Genomic DNA, 18,724 nt, shown 5'->3' on the forward strand with positions numbered 1-18,724 from the left:
CTCTGCCCTCAGCACACTGAGCCAGCGAGTGGCTTTGCTCTGCCCTACTGCTGCTCCTGGACAGCTGAGGGTCTTGATGTGCCCCAGGAGCCAACACAGCTGCAGGGACAGCTGAGAGCCCAGAGAAACCGAGCTGTGGGTTCTGCAAGATCGGTGCAACAGTTGCTCCAGTGACTTGAGTTTCTTATTCCCTGATAAGAGACACCTCTTCCTCAATGCCAGGAACATTTGCCAAAAGAAAACATGTCATTTTTGTCAGCATCAGTCCGTGCTACCTGCAGAATGCTAAACGTGCAGCTGAATCATGTTTAAAAGAAAAAGCTGTATTAGAAAATTTGTAGTAAGAAGCTACAAGATATTTCACTAGAGGAGCTACACCTTCTTCCAGCATGTAGGGAAGCTCTTACAGTCTAAGAGGACAGCAACAAACACAGGATAATAAAACCACAGACTGCTGAAATTCAAATGTATTATATCACATTAGGAGTTGTAATTTAAGAGAGGGAGGCATCCTGAGTTCTGATAACCCAGTCTTCTGCTGACAAATCCATAGCAGTTAGCAAGAACCATTATCAGCATGTTTCTTTACGAAGACCAAATAAACCAGGGCAGAAATTAAAAGATCCTCCTGGGGAAACCCAGTGAAGCAGTAGGAATTGCAGAAGAGGCCTTTGATTCACCCTCAGTTCACCAGGTGAGTCACTTCATGTTGAGCAAACACTAAACCCCACTGAAGAGTTACAACCAAAGGCTGCCATTCCCTGAAGCCACTTCAGACTGCTCACCAAAGCATGCAATGAACTGATCTGATGCATTACCAAAGAGCTGTCTGTGATTAACTTTATTACCGTGAATTAACAAACACCTGTAATTATTCATCAACTTCAACTCTTGCAAGACAATTTAGGTCAGTTCATCTGCAAAGAACATTTGTGCTGCAATGGACTTGAGCACACAGTGAGCTTGTAAGCTTGTTCACCCCACTACCCATGCACTGTTACTTACTAAGATGCAGTAAACTGCCCATGCGATTCAGCCTGAGATCAAAGGGAGACTAATCCCACTCCTGTAATTTGGGCAATAGCAACTCTGTTCTGAGTGTCTGGAGTCAGACTTGCTTCTACAGCTCACTGCTCAAGCATGAAGAACCTCACGGTTCCTCTGCCCAGCAACCCCCCGTGGCCACAGGCAGGATTCCAGGTGCAGCAGAGTTAATTGGCAAGAGTCAATTGCTTTTTCCCTCAGCTGCCTGCTCCCAGTGCAAGAGAGTGAACCAATTACTGAAAAACCACCTGGAAGAAAAGACCGCAGAGGAAACAGTTTTGTAACAAATGTTCTTCATTTTGACCTCCTTTGAATAATCTTTTTTAAGTATTACAGTAACAAGCCTACAAAGTATTTTATAGCCGGAGCTGCACTGCTGAATGTTAGCCACTCTTTTCCCAAAATAAGTGACAGCTGTTGGTAATCTCTGCAGCTCCTCCTGCTAATTCCCAACTGCCAAAAAGGTAACAGCCTCAAGACATGGCCGGGTATCTCAAACATATCTCACTAATACTGTCCCGCTCTACAGCCTTCTGCTTTGTTTCCATGCCTTCGTGGGCACAACAACCCAGGGGGCTGCAGAGGGAGCCAGGTGTCAGCCGTGGGACCTGCATGCTTACAACCAACACTTGATAGCACATGGCTGATTTTACACTCAGAGGTCCTATAGCCATGGGGCTCCCAGGAGATGGCTTTTCTCACCCACTGCCTGCTCACAGCTGGCAGAACCAGCTCCAGTCCCTCTGGCTGGCAGCTAAAATGATCTGCTCCTTGAATGTTCAATGATCAGTTGAGAAAGCACTAGGTGATAACCCTTGTCCTCACCACAGAACACATTCCAGCAGTTAGAGGACGTGACTCTGGTTGACCATCCCCAGACCCTGGCCAAGACTAGCGAAAGGGATTTGAGAACAGGCAGCTCAAGAACTCCCAAGAGCAATCCAGCTTCCAACATGAAGGCCTCCAAAACCCCACAGAGGCCCCAAAGCCAATCTCTTCTGGTCACTGTTCCCTAACGCCAACACTGAGCAATGAGAGGCAAGTTGTGCCAGGTTTCCCATCTCACAGACAAAAATGTGTTAAAGAAGATCTGCAGCATCCTCCTTGCAGGACTGAGGATTAACCAGCTGTGTACGAGGCTTATATAGTCCCAGAGCAGCAGTTTACAGCATCACTGTGTTCTTGTTAGCAGCCAGCCCTGAGTCCCCACCACACATTTTTAGCCTCTACATAGGTGTCCTCTACACAGAAGCTTTACAAAGGAGCTGCCACTGAGTAGCTGTGACTATCCCAACACAAACATCTCCCTCCAGCCAGAAGGATAGTTTGCTACCTTCTGTTTTACCCTTAGCAAATTACATTAGACTTTGAAGGCATCCTGTACACTGCTACCTGCTGCTGACATAGTAAACATGTGCTCCAAGGTGCTTTTGTAGTTTCACTGATGCTGGTGGAGGAGCACAAATACAGCAAAGATACCAAATATAACAATACCAAATGGCCTCTGCTCATTTTTGCTCAAAGGAACAGTGAATTTAAGCCTAAGAAAGGCAAAACTACCACCAGTTGTTCCTTCTGCAGCTGTTTTTGAAACAGGCTACAGTTTCAATGTAAAAACTATTGCTTTGAAATACAGGATACTGTGACCCCCCCCTCGAGTCTACTAAAGAAATGAATCAAACACCTGAAGGGTACATGGGCCTCTCAGGTTGTTTTGATGAAAGTGCATTGCACCCATCACAAAAGTGTTCTTAGCTCAACTGATAAGAACTAAGATCTACAAGATGTGTAAAAACTGGCACCGAGTGTAAAAGCAAAAACATTCTTCAATGCTGGTGTCAGGTCCTGGGAATGCTTCCCAGCAAAAAGGGATGGAGAAACACCAGCCAGAAGAGGAGGGTGGCTGGCCAGGGCCACCACAGCTCTGCCAGAAGAGTATGATCCAACTCCTCTGGAACAAAACCAGCACCCAGCTTTGTAAAGGGGACAACTTCAAGTGAAGTCAATTTCAATGACAGCAGATCTGTAACTGCAAAATTTGGACTCATGGGGACTGAAATCTCATGGGTCGCTATGGCCTCTCCTTCACCCCAAAGGCAAAAGCCAAGAATATTAAAAAAGGCAGATATGGAAGTTAAAAAGAAAATGTTCTTCTCAAACATCTCAGCATCAGTTTTGGATCATCAGCATCACAAACCAACCTCCAGAGCAGCTTGCTGATAATCGCCCTGGTTATCTCCGCCAACACACGTGTGATGTGGCACGTCATCCCCATGCCTGCCAGCACTACAAGCTCTGAACATGACCCTGGCTCCCTTCCCCAAGCCCTGAGAAACTCAATAATTGTTTTATTTGGCTCCCCCCCTTGTCCTCTCTTCACAAAATCAGCACACTGCCACAACGTTGATCTGGAATTATTCACTGTTGCTGAAGTTCAGACAGAAACCACAGGCCACCTCGGCTCATCCCAAAGGGGATGGGCTTGCTGTGTGTTCCCCCAGGACAGAGGATGCCCAGACAGGACTCACCAGGAGCTCAGGAACTCTGCCAAACACTGCAAACTACTTTATCCGTGTTTTCTGAACATTCAATGGACACCATCTGCTTAAGATTACCCTCATTAAAGCTAACGTGGGAACATAATCAGCCACGGCTTCTCTTCTCTGCTCTTGCAAAGGAATGTCACTTGCAAGACTCTGGCACTATTTCCTTTGAGACTCCCTGAAGACAAGAAAATGAAACCGTGACAGAACTGCAAGGTACTTCCCAACAAACACTCTCCTTCGTGCCAACACAGTGCTCTGCTCAGGCATGGGGCAGCCCTAAGAACCCATGTCCTCCAAATCACTTCTGCTCCATCTGGTAAACCACCCCACTGAGGCCAACCTGTTTCCAAGCAGCTGCATCTGGCTCCCAACACAAGGCTGTGCACATTATTGTACACGTGTCCACTGCATGTCTGAAGTCACACTGAGCTGAGATCTGTGCCTGAGCTGAACAGCTCACTTCTATTCAGCCAGATGCGTCCAAGAAGCGTGGGGCTGTGACACCTGCTTACTGTATACCACACCTGCTTACTGCACACCTTTGAAAGTGGCCTCTTCTACATGAGGATGTCAGAGCAGCTCAGCAGAATGAGAGCAAGGAAGGGACACCATCACTATGAAGCAGAAAAGTGGGACAGTAGGTCAAACCAAACTAAGAGGACAGAGACCTGTTTATGAAGAAATGCAAGACTGGAATCAAGATACTGTGAACAAAAAAAATGTCTACACCGGTACTGAAGCTTCCAATCAAGTCAACCCAATCACCTTGAAGGTTCATATGCAGGAATGCACCACACTCATATACCATTAATGACCTAGGTCTGCTGTAAGCCTATCTTCTGCAGTCCCAGAACCCACTCACAGCACTTTCAGACATAAATGAAAACTTTTCCATCAGCTCAAGTTATCTAGGGCTCTGAAAAGGCACTTCTGCCACGAGGTATATTACTGTGCACACACAGCTCTCCCTGTCTAATCTGTCTACCTCGCAAAGAGGTGCCAATACACAGAGTGTTTGGGGATCCTTTCATGAAATGCATTAGATAAGTTCAAAGCCTGAGTATATATTAATAGCAATACCAGATATGATACCTCTACAAAAATAAATTGCCACTTGACCCAGGGCTGGGAAGCAGAAAACGATCTGCCAAGACCCAGATGTGTGACATCAGCCCATAAAAGCACAACAGCCCAACAGGGGAGTGAATGGAGCACAGGAGGGAACTGATGGCGATGATGGGAGGCTCACTTCCTTAATGCACACACTGCTCTTCCTAACTTCAGCTGGCTGAGACTCAACAGCTCTCACTAATATTAACAGCGTGCAGGGAGCCTCAGAAGCCTGAGCTGGTGCCACACAATTAAGGGACCCAGGAAAGCATCAGAAAGATGCTTTTATCAGAAAGAAGGAGTCTGGGGAAAGCATCAGAAGACTCATGCTGGGCCAACGTGAAGTTGAATCTCAGCTCAGCACTCTTGTTTTCAATGAAGCCAGATAATAATTGCATAAAAGAGAGGACAGTGTGCTTACTTAGCCTTTAATAATCAATAGATCACTGACTTTCTCATCATTCCTGTCCCCAGGAATTCATTTATTCTTTTCTAGAACTATGCATACTTTTGGTCTTCATATCAATTTTCAGTATGGTATTCCACAGTTTAATTTTTATTATTACTTTAAAGCTATGTAATACTCAAACATGCTACAATTCTCCAACTACAGCCAAGAAATTGAACCTGTACCTCTCCACCTGTACCAGAAGAACTCAGGATCTGCATTCAAACGAGCATCTCTCACACTCCTCATTCCTCTGCTTCCAAAGTACCTCAGCTGGGATGTAATTTCAGACAGATCTCAGTATTAAAAGGGTTGGACCATTGCCAGCCCCACAGACTAGAGCTAGAGACAGAAGGCTTGTTTGCTTTAAGCAGATTAGCTTCCAGCCACTGAAGGTAACTTTATAAATCTTTAATTTCATATCCTTTGCAAAGACAGCTGGAAATAAGTCTAGAAGCAAAACAAGGAACAATAGTTAAAAGAATGGGATAAATGGCTTATTTCATCTGTGGTGAGTGCTGTTTCTGAAAACTAAGTTAGTTAATTTCTAATGTTAGCAATTTGACAACGAGCATTCTTAACAGGAACTCAGCTATTGTGTTTGGAAACAAGAGGGAGCAGGAGGAGCAGGAGCATTGCCCCTGGCTATAATCACTTTGGAGAAAGGCTGGGCTTGGGGGAAAAGCCGCAAATCCCTTCACCTTGTCTTGCACCACTAAAGTGGTGACCCCAGCAGATCACTCTGGCTACAGTCAGTGGAAAATGAAGCCTTACAAGCAGGCATCTTTGCTAAACAGATACAGAAGCCCCATCACACTAATGCTTCCAGAAGCAGTTCTGGAAACGTTAGCCACAACTTCCAGAACCAACACATTTCCCATCAAACTTGTGTAGGCTTTGGATGGACACAGAGACACAGGCAACAGTGGAAAGAAAGAGCCTGGGAACTCGGATAAAGACTCAAAGTGAATGGACACTCAATGACGACAGCACTGTGAAGTTGGCTTTGGTGCTTGGCTTCTGGTAAAACTGTGACACAACACCATGTTTACTAGCAGGGAAATATAAGGGTTGGAAACGGGTCTGTAAAAAAACCACTAACAGGGTTCTCTGACAAGCCAGATTAACATCTATTGTCACTGGGGCAAGGCCAAATCTGGCTGGAAAAGGGCCAGAAGTTTGATGTCAGTGAAAGGCCCTCCAGGACGTCAGCTGAAGAGTGTTCCCATGTCATCTCAGCATTCACTGCTGCTGTACTGCCTAAACCAAGCTATCAGCCACCACCACCTTTGGTTTAACCCCTTCTATCACAGTATAAACTAAAAACATGTCAGCTTTTCAGCAATAGGGGGTTGACTCAAACATGTCACAGCTCATGTTAACCAGATGCAAAAAAATAATAAAGAATCAAGCAGAAGAGGATGCTGGCAAATAAAATACGTGTCCAACCAGCTCTGGACCTGTGTTAGTACTAACAAGAGTCTCTGTCCTTCTATGAACACAAACAGCAGGTATAATTTCGTCATTTGATTACATAGGATGTTTTCAAGTTCCCTGAGATTCAAACTGTTATAAAAACAGTTATAAACTTGACTTCATCTCAGTCAAGGTCTTCACCATAACCCAGTCAACACCTCTTACACACACAGCAAGACAGCAGCCAAGAATTTCCAGCTCTCCACCATTAAGATCCAACTCAAGCCCAAGGTCACCTAAACTCCTACGAATGCTAGTGCCTGTTGGCAAATGATCCCTCTATTCATCAGATGAGTTGGAATCCTGATAGCTTAGCATCACCATGTGACAACATGGTGGGAAGGGCCCCAAAATGACCTCAGCACCCAGGAAAAGCTTTGGTGACACCTCAGGTGCAAAGGCTACTGAAAGCACATCAGTGCTGTACCTGTTCTTCTACAGACACTCACACACAGTGGAAGTCCTTGGTGTTTGCTCACAAGGTGCTCTTCAGTCCAACACTATCATATTTAGAAGGTCAGCTAGAAGTACAGAATTAAGATATCAGGAAATAACAGCATGGAGAGACTGAAACTTCTTAGATGAAGGAGGAAAAAATGAGAGTAAAAGAGTATTCTTAGGGTCCGACCAAGACTGTGGCATCAGCTCTAACAAGACATAATGATTCACTGCAAACATGTGCTTTCTTTAGCCAAGTCCCCTTCCAGCGCAAACACAGAGCAATACAGATGTTAGAACAGAAGGAAAGAACATGCACACACACAAAAAAAGAGGTTTGCAGTGAGACTTGCATACCAGCACACAGTGCCTCCTCCAAATTGCCACCACTGGTCCTTATGCCAAGAAGCTACAAGACAGAACAGTAGACTCTTCCCCTGATCACAGATACCGCAGTCTTCAAAGGTTGTCACCCAGGACAAATACACTTAAAATATTTTTAGTCAAAAACAACCTATTTATAGTTAGTTACCTTTACAAATCACAGCTATCTGCATTAAAGCATGCAATGCAAGCTACGTGCCCAGCACAGAAGCAGGTGGAAAGCTGCTTCCTCAAAACAGCCCGGAGTTTTGACACAGACTGTTACAATCTCAAAGGCAGCAGCAAAATATTAAACAGAAAGATTTCTTCTTGAGCAGTAACAGCTGAAAACTCATCCATGCACCTCAAGGGAAAGCACTTTGGAGGCTGGCTACTGCTCCAGATTCCCTTGAAGTAAAAGACTGTGTTGTCTTTATAAAACACCTTCTGCTGAAGCACGAGAGGAAAACTAAATGGGATTAAGGGGAAACAAAGAACTTTTAAAGGTTGTCCCAGGGTAGCACAAAGCAAAAGACATAGGATTACTAACTTTCAGTACATGGAAAACCAGAGTGGATGCTCCTCACGTATTCAGGCACTTTTTATTCTTCTCTACTTCAGCCAACAGCTCTAATCTCCCTTTACTAACAAAAAGCAAGCAGTCCTTTCATTACTAGAAAGAGATAATAGGAACAAGGTTGGTTCAAGGATTCCAACAGTTTCATCTGTCACCGACAGATATATATATACATACATATATCATTTTTTATAAATATCAAATCCACATGCATGCACAGAGCCACCCTCCTGCTTCTGTCTGTCCTCCTTGTCCCACAGATCAGTCCCAGAGCTCGTCTTAATCCCACTTAGGAAAACACTAAAGTCCAGTCTCTCTTCCCGTGGCACTCTCAGGAGACTGGAGGAGGGAGATGCACTTAATCTGCTCTCTGTGGCCTTCTTCCAGGAAAATACTTCACATATCCTTGTTTGTTTTCAAATTCTAAGTGATTTTAGTACTGGTGAAAGCTGCTGGAGCGACAGCCCTGGGAAACTGCAGGCCTCCAGCTTACGCATGAGCAGGGGCTGTGCCAGCAGCCCAACTTCTGCTGAGGACTGGGAGCCCAGCTGCCTCCTGCAGCATCTGTCCCATGAACAGATCTTCTCCCAAGAGGAAGCAGGTGTCAGTGCCAGCACCCAGGCAGTGGAAATGCTGTGAGCCCACTGACTGTGTCACAAAGCATTTACAGTCAGAGGAACAGAAGACTTAGCATTGATTTTTGGAGTATTTTGCTTGAGGTGACAGAGGGTTCGCAGAGGAACAACACACCAAAAATACATGCCTAGGCTAAGTTATAAACAATCATAGAACAGCCTGAGCTAAGGAGTAGGACACACCACACCAGTCAAGGGAAAAATGATAGCAAAATGCCAAAACACAATAAACTGCCAGTTAGATTTCAAATACAGTATGTTGAGGACCATATGCATATTCATGGACACTTAAAGTCTATCAGTTCAATCACCACAAACTAAAGACGATGCATTATAACAGAGAACACAGCTACGGAATTACAGCCTTACTGTGGAACACTGCACAGCCTGATCCTGTGCTAGAGTTGTCAGTGATTACTAAGCCCAAATAGGAACATACCTACCTCAGCTTTCCTAGAGCAGCATGTAAAATTAAGATGAAGACAGAGGTCTGAGGGTGTATACCTTGCTCACAAAAGAAGTCTAAAGTTAATTAAACAGTTATCTCCTGGTCTAAAAAACCAGAGTGTGGAGTAGCTTTGCAAAAATCAATAGCTCAGTGAATTCAAGAGGGGAATCTTTACAGCTGTCACAAAGGTCATCCTAAGCACCACCACATTCGAGCATTACAAGTACTACAATGAATAGAAAATCCCGCTGCTCTGCCTTCACCCTGGAGCAGTTTAAGGTGTAATTACATTATCCTTCTTCCTATCTATCCTAAGCCCATCCTTTGCTAAGATGTCTAACACAACCAGTAGTTTGAGTCACACTGTTCCCATCCCTAACATGGCAATGAGTTCTCTGCCTAGAAAAGTAGCAGACAGAGTAACAGAGTAACTGCAGTGCGGCTTTGTTTTTATAGCAAAGAGAAAAGGAGACGCGCTATGTAAAAATATCAGTAAATAAAATAAATTTACTAACTTCTAGATAAAATTTTCACTAAAGCCTCTCTCTGAAGGCCTGAGCCAAGGCCCAGGGAAGTCACTGGGAGTTTTTCCATTGACACAACTATATTTTGGTCTTGATTTGTACCTGGTCAAGCATCAGACACCTCCAGCTTCAAACACTGTGCTACTGTGCAGCTGCCTGCCTTTTTCATGCAGTATTTACACAGCACGCTCCAGGCGAGAAAGTGTCACTTGTAGCTACAAGAAAGCATTCAGCTGCACAATGCCAACCAGCATAGCTGCTGTCAGCCTCCTCTAATAGTTGTGCACTCCTGCATGGCTACCAGGAACCAAGTTCCTTTGTGGAATCGGGAGCTCATTAAGAGGGCATTGCATGAAAAAGGAAAATAAAAAAATAATAATAAATCTCACATTTGAAGGTCCAGCTGTTTCCTGCCAGTTGACTAAATTAGAGAGCTCGTACGTCACCTCCTGTCTCAGGTAGGGTCACATTGAATCCCTCTTCCTGTTTAACCCATGTTAAATGGGAAATGTTTTTTTGAGGAAGACAATGGCAGAATAAGAGAGCAGTATTTTTTCTGGCTCAAATAAATTGTAAGATTGCTTCAATGGCCAAAGAGAAAACAAGAATATGCTGCAACCATACTTCACAAGTGGCCACAGTCCAATCACTTCATCTTTCTTTGCCCCATCTTCCTAAGGAGGCTACTGACATGTACCAGCCCTGCAGGGGGAGGGCAGTACATGAGAGATGCCCACAGACAGAGCCAGGCAGTGCAGGGGATCAGCCACCAGGCTGCTCTGGAAGGCAGGAAGTCTGGGCTCTGTTTCCTATTTCATAGGTTGTTTTCTTCAGATGTCTGCTCATCTTGCACTTCAGACTGACTGTCTGGTCAAAGGGCACGATCAGGTCCCTCAATCCCACTCCCTTTTGGCACAAAGAAGTCAAACTGGGGTAATTCTGATTACATAAATGGGCTCCAGCACCCACCCCACCCAAGGCTCTCTAGAAGCTCCTCAGTTCACACTACAGCTTGTGGAAGCTGAGACATTTGGGCCACGTCTTAGGTCAAAAACTGAACTGGAACACAGCTACCAGGGCAAGTCAGTAGGGGCATCTTAATCACTTTTGAAATGGAACTTGGAGGCACTGGGAGCTTTTATCCCCAGCTTGTAGGCTTGCTAAAAGCTTTTCCCTGACTTTCCTTTTGGCTGCCCTCCCAGCACACTGCAGGCTCAGCCACAAGAGAGCCAGTACAGACACTTGCAAGGACTTCAAGCCTCCTGCGTTATTTCATCCTGCCCTAAGCACAACAAACCAGGACAGCAACCTTGCATCTCTATTGGTTTTTAATCTATATCTAAGGCTGAGGGCAGCCATTTACTCTGCAAGCCACTGAATTTAGGCATCACTGCCTCTTAACCAAACACTACTCATCCCCAGCTCGACCAGAAGAGAGGACTGTGAGTGCCCCTTAACCAGTTGGGCTACCTTACCATCCTCTAAAGAAGCCTCATGTTATAGAAGTAATTGCCAGGCAGGATATGATGAAAAGCAGGTAGGTGCCTAAAGTATTTCTCGGCTACTTTGCAAACATGCCTTGAACAGCTCAAAGGACTGCGCATCTCTTGAATACTCCCTAAAGTAAGGCAATAAGAAAAAGACCTTCAAGAGGCAGAATCACAGACATGACACTGGGAGACTAAGAAATGCTGAGAGTGGGCAGAAAGTCAATGTTTCAAGACAGCAAATAGGAAAAAATTGGATATAACACTGACCTCATAAAACAAAGGTGTCTTAAAAACTAAAAACAAGCAGGACACAATCTGATGTTAAAGATAACCTCATTTTTACAAGCAATGCTTCCATCAACAAGTAGCTACAGTGATAATAGGGCGATGCTCATTGGGTGCTACTACGTGCAGGCAGCTTTGGACTGATGAGGTCTGATCTCCACCTCCTGCTACCTCCACTCACTTGGTTGAATAACTCACCCACATTGTCCAGACTTCTTTAGAAGTGACTCTTTATTTTCTCAGTATGTCTTATCAGACATTAAAAGCAAAAACAATTGCGTAGCCTGCAAAGTCATAACATTTGCATCTGAAACATGCAAAGTAACAGAAATCATCCATGCAGACATAAATCTCCCCCCCCAGCAGGATGGTGGCACAGAGTGAGGGAATGTTTGACCCTGAGTGGCTTTTTCTCCCAAGCTCTTCTAGGCTCTGCACACAGGAGATGACAGACATTTTCAGTGTAACCCTTAGACCAATTCTGAGGAATGATGAAGTCACAAAGGAAACAAGCAATCCTCCTGTTTCCTCCCAGCACCTCAACCAACAACACTAGAAATGGTCATCATTCACACCACTGAGTCAAGATGGATCATTGGCCCTTGGAGGAAAACCACACAGTGTTTCCAGTCAAGGAAAGGAAGGGCAGAAAGATGGATCACAGGACCTCAGTAGGTGCTCCATCTGCTCACAGAACACTGCCTTCTGCTTCACATCAGATCTCTCACAACACTGCCCCTGTGGGCCATGATCTATAGGTCACAAGAGCTCCAGGTAAGCCATGTTCTCTTCATTCCAGAAGAGATCTGGCTCACACTGACCCAACACAGGGGGAAATCCAGCTCTTTCTCCCATGGAGCCATGAAGGGCTAATACAAAAATCCTAGCAGTCCATAACACATCTGGATCTTCCTCATCAGCACTAGTTGTCACATAACCAGTGGCCTGCAGCAAAGATAGATGAAGGCAAGGAAAAGTCTGAGCCACTCCTGAGTGTAAGCGGTCAGCAGGAACAAACAAGACATAGGGAAGAGTCAGACCCTAACAGCACATGTTTTTCCTTCAGACTTCACTGACATTTTACAACAGAGCACTTGTGACAAATGCACACATGGTTTCCTGGGAGCAGCAGTGAAACCCAATGCAGCAGAATACAACCCTTTACAGCTCAGCAATGCCCACGGAATTTAGTATCCACATCCATACAGCAGGACTCCTATCAGAGCCCATCACGAGCCATTCAGAAGTGGCATTAAGAAATAATAACACTGCTGAGAATGGGGACTACATGCAGGCAAATGCAGATGACTAAAATCAGCAATGCACCTCACTGGAAAGAGACAATGAGGCTACTTCTAAAGCAAGAGCATTGTTTCTTGTTTTTCTTAAGCCTTCCCTCTATGCTTTACAAACCTGAAAAACACACAAAGCCCAGTTGCAACAGGAGAAGAGCAGTGTTGAAAGAGGAAATCCGTGCTGATGAACATATCCCTGCCCTCGGAATAACACAGGCACACTTAGGGACCTCAGAACTGACCTCAGGCATATAAATGTCTAGTGAGACACACACATCAGTAATTACTCAGGGAAGAGCAAATTGTTGGGATGGGGAGGGGTGAACCCTATTCGCTTGCCTTCTAATGAACATTACCATTACCCAGATGCTGTGAAAATGTGAACAGGTGAAGGTGTTAAGCTGTTCTCACTTTGCTGAGTGCAGGATCAAGCACATCTGCTAGGCAGAACCTCCCTGCAGGACTCCCTAAGGAGACAGACAGATAGGTAACTGGTAAGCTAACTGGCTGGAGATAACCAGGAAGCAGAGAGGGGATCACGTCTTCTTTAAGTTTTTCTATGAATGGTTTAAGGAGGGAAGAATCAATAGTGGATCTCTTTAGAGAAACCATTGTTGTTTTGGGATCACTGCATGTTTAATACAGATTATAAACTAGTGAAGCAACCCCACAGACAGACTGAACTTCTGCAACTGAGAGAAGAGACATTTAGATTGCTTGCAGCGTAGCAAAGAACAGGAAAGGGATTCGGATTTTGTTACCAGCTTTTTTTGCTTCAGAATCTCCAACTGACATAATCAGCCATTCACAAATGTCCTAATTAACCCAGCTTCAGCACGGCATAGCTCAGCCAATAGATGACCCCTGCAGCACCAAGGGTCTTTCCAGCAGACCCAGACTTGATCTTCCTGACATTGTTCTTGTAAAAGGAAAAGGGGAAAGCACAGAGATGTAGCATTTTTACAATATTACCATCAAGTGCAAATTAATTCTTAAAAGACCACTGGTACAAAGACTAGGAAACAAATTCAAAAAACCAAAAGTTCTAAGAGCAGTAGTGGCTTATATTGGGATATTCCATACAGGAGACATACGATTTATTCACCCAGCCCTCTCTTTATCCTTCTACATGCTGCCCTGCAGGGCCACCAGCTGAGCAGGTATCTTTGTGTTCCTCCACTGCTGACAAGAATGCAGAGGGAAGCATGGTAGACTCCTTCCCCAGCAGTCATTTCCTATGGGCGTGAGTGGCTGGGTTCATATCAAATAGCACTGGATCTAAGATTTTAATCTCTTCCCATGCACAGGGCCCTACAAATCTTCCAGCAAGGTTAATCTCTTTAGAAGTTTCACACAGAGGGACAACAGTAAAGGATATACAAAGCCACCTTCTAGTTTTATTTCCTGAGTCAAGGCCACAAAAGCTGTGCTATCAAGATAGACACCTGCTCCAGGGTATGATTCCTTCTAGGCCAAGCATGCAGGATACAGGGGCTTATATGCCATTCACATTTAGCCCTCTCCATATACCTTCAATGCCTAAAAACCTGTCTTCATCTCTCCAGGATCCACTATGGCCCTGAGAGATCACAATTAAAAGGAAAGGAGTTCAAGCTAAAAATGCCTGAAATACCGACATCACCTTCCACCAGAGAAACACATCATTCATCTCATGCCAAATGCTTCACGTGGCCTTAAGGCACAGAATGAATGTGCTTAGGGATGTTGGAAGCAAAAGGGCTTTCTGATATTACAGAACCAAAATACAGCAAAGAGCAGCAAGCTTTGCACTGTCCAAAGTATACACAGGCAATGGACAGAATCCCAAGCCACGTTTATGTTCATTTTGGAAGAAAATAGTGGTTTCGTGCTGAAAGAGCACAGAACCAAACCAGTAGTGACCAATGGATTGGATCCAGGGAGTTAAATTCTTTGACAGTCCAAGTTCACCCTGAGTGAAGTACTCCAGCCAAAGCCAGATGAACGGCCGCAGTACATTCATCTGCAGCAAACTGCAATCTAGGAAACAAAGCAGCTGCCAAGACTTTTGGACCTATGGGTTAATTCATTCATCTCAAGTAAAGAGATCCACAAGGACATGGATAATTTTTAATTGAATTATTCCAGAGCTTGTTCGTGAAACAAGATTCATTGTGCTGAATGCTGTTCAGCCAGAGACCACGGGTTACTCAGATGAAAGGCAGATACAACACCATTTATACAACAAACCATTTAATTTGCCTTTTTTCTTTTGGTCAAGAATTGAACAGACAAGAACATGGAAATGTAGAGAAAAAGACAATATTAGACATAAATCCCTTTTCTCCAGTTATTTTCCAACAAAGAAAAAAAATCAACTTTCATTTCTCCCAGTGCTCGGGAAGGTATCGTTCCCAGCCCTTTTGTCTACCTTGCTGCTTGGCAGTCATACATCTCCACAGAGGCTTCACAGCCTCTGATGCCAAATCGCAGTCACCTTTCAGGTGAGATAACAGTGGCGTCAGCCACTGCTCAGTGACAATCTACAAAAGCAGCCTTTCCTGCCTGGGAAGCAGTAAATGAGCAGCAGACTGAAGACACCGGTCCAGCTGGCACAGTGGGAGCAGACCTGGAGCTCCCACTCTTATGAATGGGGCACAAGACGTTTAATTGTAAAGCTGAAGCTCTGACGCGCTGTGCATCCGCAGCTCAGCATCTCTCAGCAACATAGTGCCCTCTAGCCTTGACCTGGGTTGCAGCTTAAGCCTCAGAGGAAAACGCTCAGCGATGTGAAATACTAATACAAAACTTTACATCCGATCTCCAGCGTTATCTTTCATGCAGCCCATACAAATGCCACCAGTTCAAAGGATTCTGGCAGACACGCAGTGCCAGGAAGCACATCAGCTCAGAGTAGTTTGACACCACAGGCAGCAGCACCCCTGGGCTATTCCTTACCAAAGCGGGATGATTTACCTCCCGTACACAGAAAATCCAACCTCCTGTGTATCTAAACACAGGTTGTATTTGGAAAAGAAACTTAAAGGACCGTGTGCAGCTAAAACCCAGAAGAACCAGAGGCAGGGAATGAAGATGTGTTTTCTAACCACGGGCAAAATCTACTCCTCTGTTTGCCGTGATCTCCCGCCGCACACGTGCATCGCCCCCCCGTCGGGCCCCGCCGCCACTCACGTAGTGCTTCGAGGGGTTCCTTCTCTTCTCCACGTCCACCACGTTGGCATCCAGCACGCTGTACGACAGCATCTTCGCTCACCCCGCGGTTCCCTCCCGGCGCTGGCAGCACCCTCCGCCGCGCTGCCCGCCGCGGCGATGCCGGCCGGCACGGCGGGCGGGAGCGAGGGAGGACGCCCCGATGCCGGCTCCGCCCCGTCCGCGGCGGCGGCTTCTCCCCGCTCCCGGAGGCGGCCCTGCCCCTGTCCGAGCCCGGCCCGCAGCCACAGGGAACGGCCCGACCCCGCCTCGAGGCGGCACCGGGGGGCGCGGCCTGCCCTGAGATGGCGGTGCCTCGCGAGCAGCCGGCGGTAGAGGGACCCCGCTATGTCCCGGAGCCGTCCCCTAAGGCTGAGCGGGGTGCTCGGGGCACTCAGACACTAAAACAAGTGGCCGAAATTTGGCACAGCGGGGGCCGGTGCCCCATGGGGGGGTAAGGCTGCAAAGGGAGCGGAGCTGGAGGAACGCTGTGCAAACTATCCGCCAGGTGGGCTGCTGCTGATAGACCAACTCTTTCTACACAGCTGTGAAAGGAGCCTCGTCTTTCCCTGGTCACACTTAAAGCAGAGCTAGCGCCAGATATTTCATGTGCTTCACGAGTCACCGTGACTTTGTGTGTGATTATTCTGGATGTTTTTATTATGGAAAAGAGGACTCGGGTGCGATCTCCCAGCCAGCAGCTCATTTCATTAAGAGACATTCACCAAACTAACTAACTGAAATCACCAAAACCTCTTTTTCCGCCCCATTTCCCAGTAAGTTCCCACAGCACTGCTTACATCTGCAGACCTGCAAGCCTAGCAGGGCAGAAAGGCCCCAGCTCCTGGCAAAAGGATATTCCCTATTTACAGGGAAAGAACAGTCAGCCTCAGTGGGGTTTCATCACACACCCTATAAGTGTATTTTCAGAATCACAGCTTTTGTGCTGCTGTAACACAACAGAAAGTGCAGCAATGACATCTTAGCAGCGAGGTCTTCGGCTGCAGCGAGTGAGAATATGCTCAAAAGCAACAACTATAGACACAAAAACAAAGGAGAGAATCTACTTACCTTTGGAAGACCTCAGGTATGCAGGGATCCAGCAAAATCCCCTCACTTCCAACTGCCAGCCCTTAAATAAGGTCTGGGAAGGGTCGGATCCTGGCTCCACCCCTTGCAATCACTCAGAGGCATTGCCTGCACCTGCTGCTTGCACCTGCACTCCCCTGGGTTGGTCCTGCCCTCCCACCAGGTGTTCAATCAGTGCCTCATGGCTCAGTATTTTCACTACAGCTGTTATTAGCTCTCTGACATGCATTGCAAAGCGTGCACTGAAATCACAAAGCCACCAACAACTGAGCTTGAAGGCTGATGTCTGAAAGTGAGAAGTTGGCAGCTGGTTGCCACTGGCAGCTTCAGAAGCGGACACGAAATAAAACGGGAGCAAGGCCATAGCACAGCTACCTGCTGCATAACGCTGTCCTTCCAGCACACAGCAGGAGATGCTCTGACCTGGCCTCCTCCTCCTACCACACACAGTTCACCAGAACTAGAGAGCTGACAGATGCTCACATCCTGGCACCCCATGCTGAGATGCGTGCTAACACTAGATTGCCTTCTGGTAACCGGGTGGCCGGCAGAGGGGAGATGTTCTCGCCTTCACCATCGCTTTTTTCCTTCAATGCATTCCCTGCCCTGCTCTTCTTCGCAGGACACCCCACCTCTAATCTGCTTGCATGACACAAGGCAGTAGAGCAATTATTTATATTAGAAACCTTTACTGTTTAGACTGGCCAAGAAGTCCCCGGTGTGCAGAGCAAACAAAGAAAATTCTTCCCTGCAAATGTAAATATTCAAATAACCCATTGATAAAAATATACTCAGCATGGCTGGTCTTTGGGGTCTTGGATGCCTCTTTCCCGTGAGCCATTATCAATATACATTACACATTCCATCCTCTTCTATCACTCTGTCCAGAAAAGAATAAAGGGCTTCCCACATCGCTTTAAACACTCAGGGTTTGTTTTAAATCAGCTTTCAAAACATTTCATTGTGAGGGAAAAAAGAAAACATACATCACTCTCCAAACACTTTGCCCCCATCCTTCCTGACATTCTTATTAACTGGCATGTCCATACGGGTACTCTCTCTCATCTAGTTTCGCAAGGAGCTGCTATTTTCAGTCAAACCCTAATGGTGCTTGGAGGTTCGTGCCCCCTTGGTGACAACCCTGTACTTGCACATCATCTGGTTCACTGTTCACCTTCTTTCTGCACAAGGCAGCTTAATTGTTCACTGCTCCAGCCAATCTTCTCCAGCTGCAAAGCCTGCCCAGCCCTTGTGTATATACAAGCTCCTCGTCTCCTCCATCTGCTGCTTTTACTCTCATTGTCACCTTCTGCTCCCCTTGTTTGTCTGCTGCAGACATCCATTTCCATAGGAAAAAATGTATGTTGCTAGGGGCATGGATTGTTCTTTTAAAGTATGTACAACGCCCAGTCTAGTGGGAGTCTGATCCCTCACCACTGCAAGACTGGCAGAAAATAACTGAAACCACTTATTATGCTGCAGGCTTCAGAAAATCTGCTCCTCTCTTCAGCAGCAGCAGCTGAGAAAAGGGAGCTGACAGCACCTGCTCAGTTCTTCTGCTGGAGAGGCAGGATTGGCTGCCCCGGGTCTCAAGGAGAGGAAAGCAGCAAGGAGGGCAAAGCACAGCAGGCTCCTTGGGCTTCGTGCATTGAAGAGCCTGTTGTACTCGAGTGAGACCATGAAAAGCACAGACTGAGGCACTGCAGTTTCGTAGCAAAGTTACTAACTCTAGAAATTCTAATCTTAAGTCTCCTAGAATTCGTATTT

General features: G+C 46.0%; 1 protein-coding gene across 5 annotated transcripts in view; it reads right to left on the reverse strand.

Annotated features, from left to right (window-relative positions):
• The window catches only part of SH3PXD2A (SH3 and PX domains 2A), a 223,760-nt gene extending 206,803 nt beyond the window's left edge, over positions 1 to 16,957 (reverse strand). For 3 of the 5 annotated variants that reach the window (XR_001556150.2, XM_015867111.2, XM_015867109.2), the window contains exon 1: positions 15,851 to 16,033. Coding sequence is in view for 3 of the 5 variants with exons in the window: in XM_015867111.2 (XP_015722597.1) it covers positions 15,851 to 15,922 (72 nt within the window). In the remaining 2 variants the exon portion in view is untranslated. Of the gene's footprint in view, positions 1 to 15,850; positions 16,034 to 16,939 lie in introns of those variants that run through there. The other 2 variants (XM_032445343.1, XM_015867110.2) reach the window with 2 other exon arrangements.
• Between the last annotated feature and the right edge of the window lie 1,767 nt (positions 16,958 to 18,724).

The sequence above is a fragment of the Coturnix japonica genome, chromosome 6, assembly GCF_001577835.2.
Source record: "Coturnix japonica isolate 7356 chromosome 6, Coturnix japonica 2.1, whole genome shotgun sequence".
Taxonomy (NCBI): domain Eukaryota; kingdom Metazoa; phylum Chordata; class Aves; order Galliformes; family Phasianidae; genus Coturnix; species Coturnix japonica.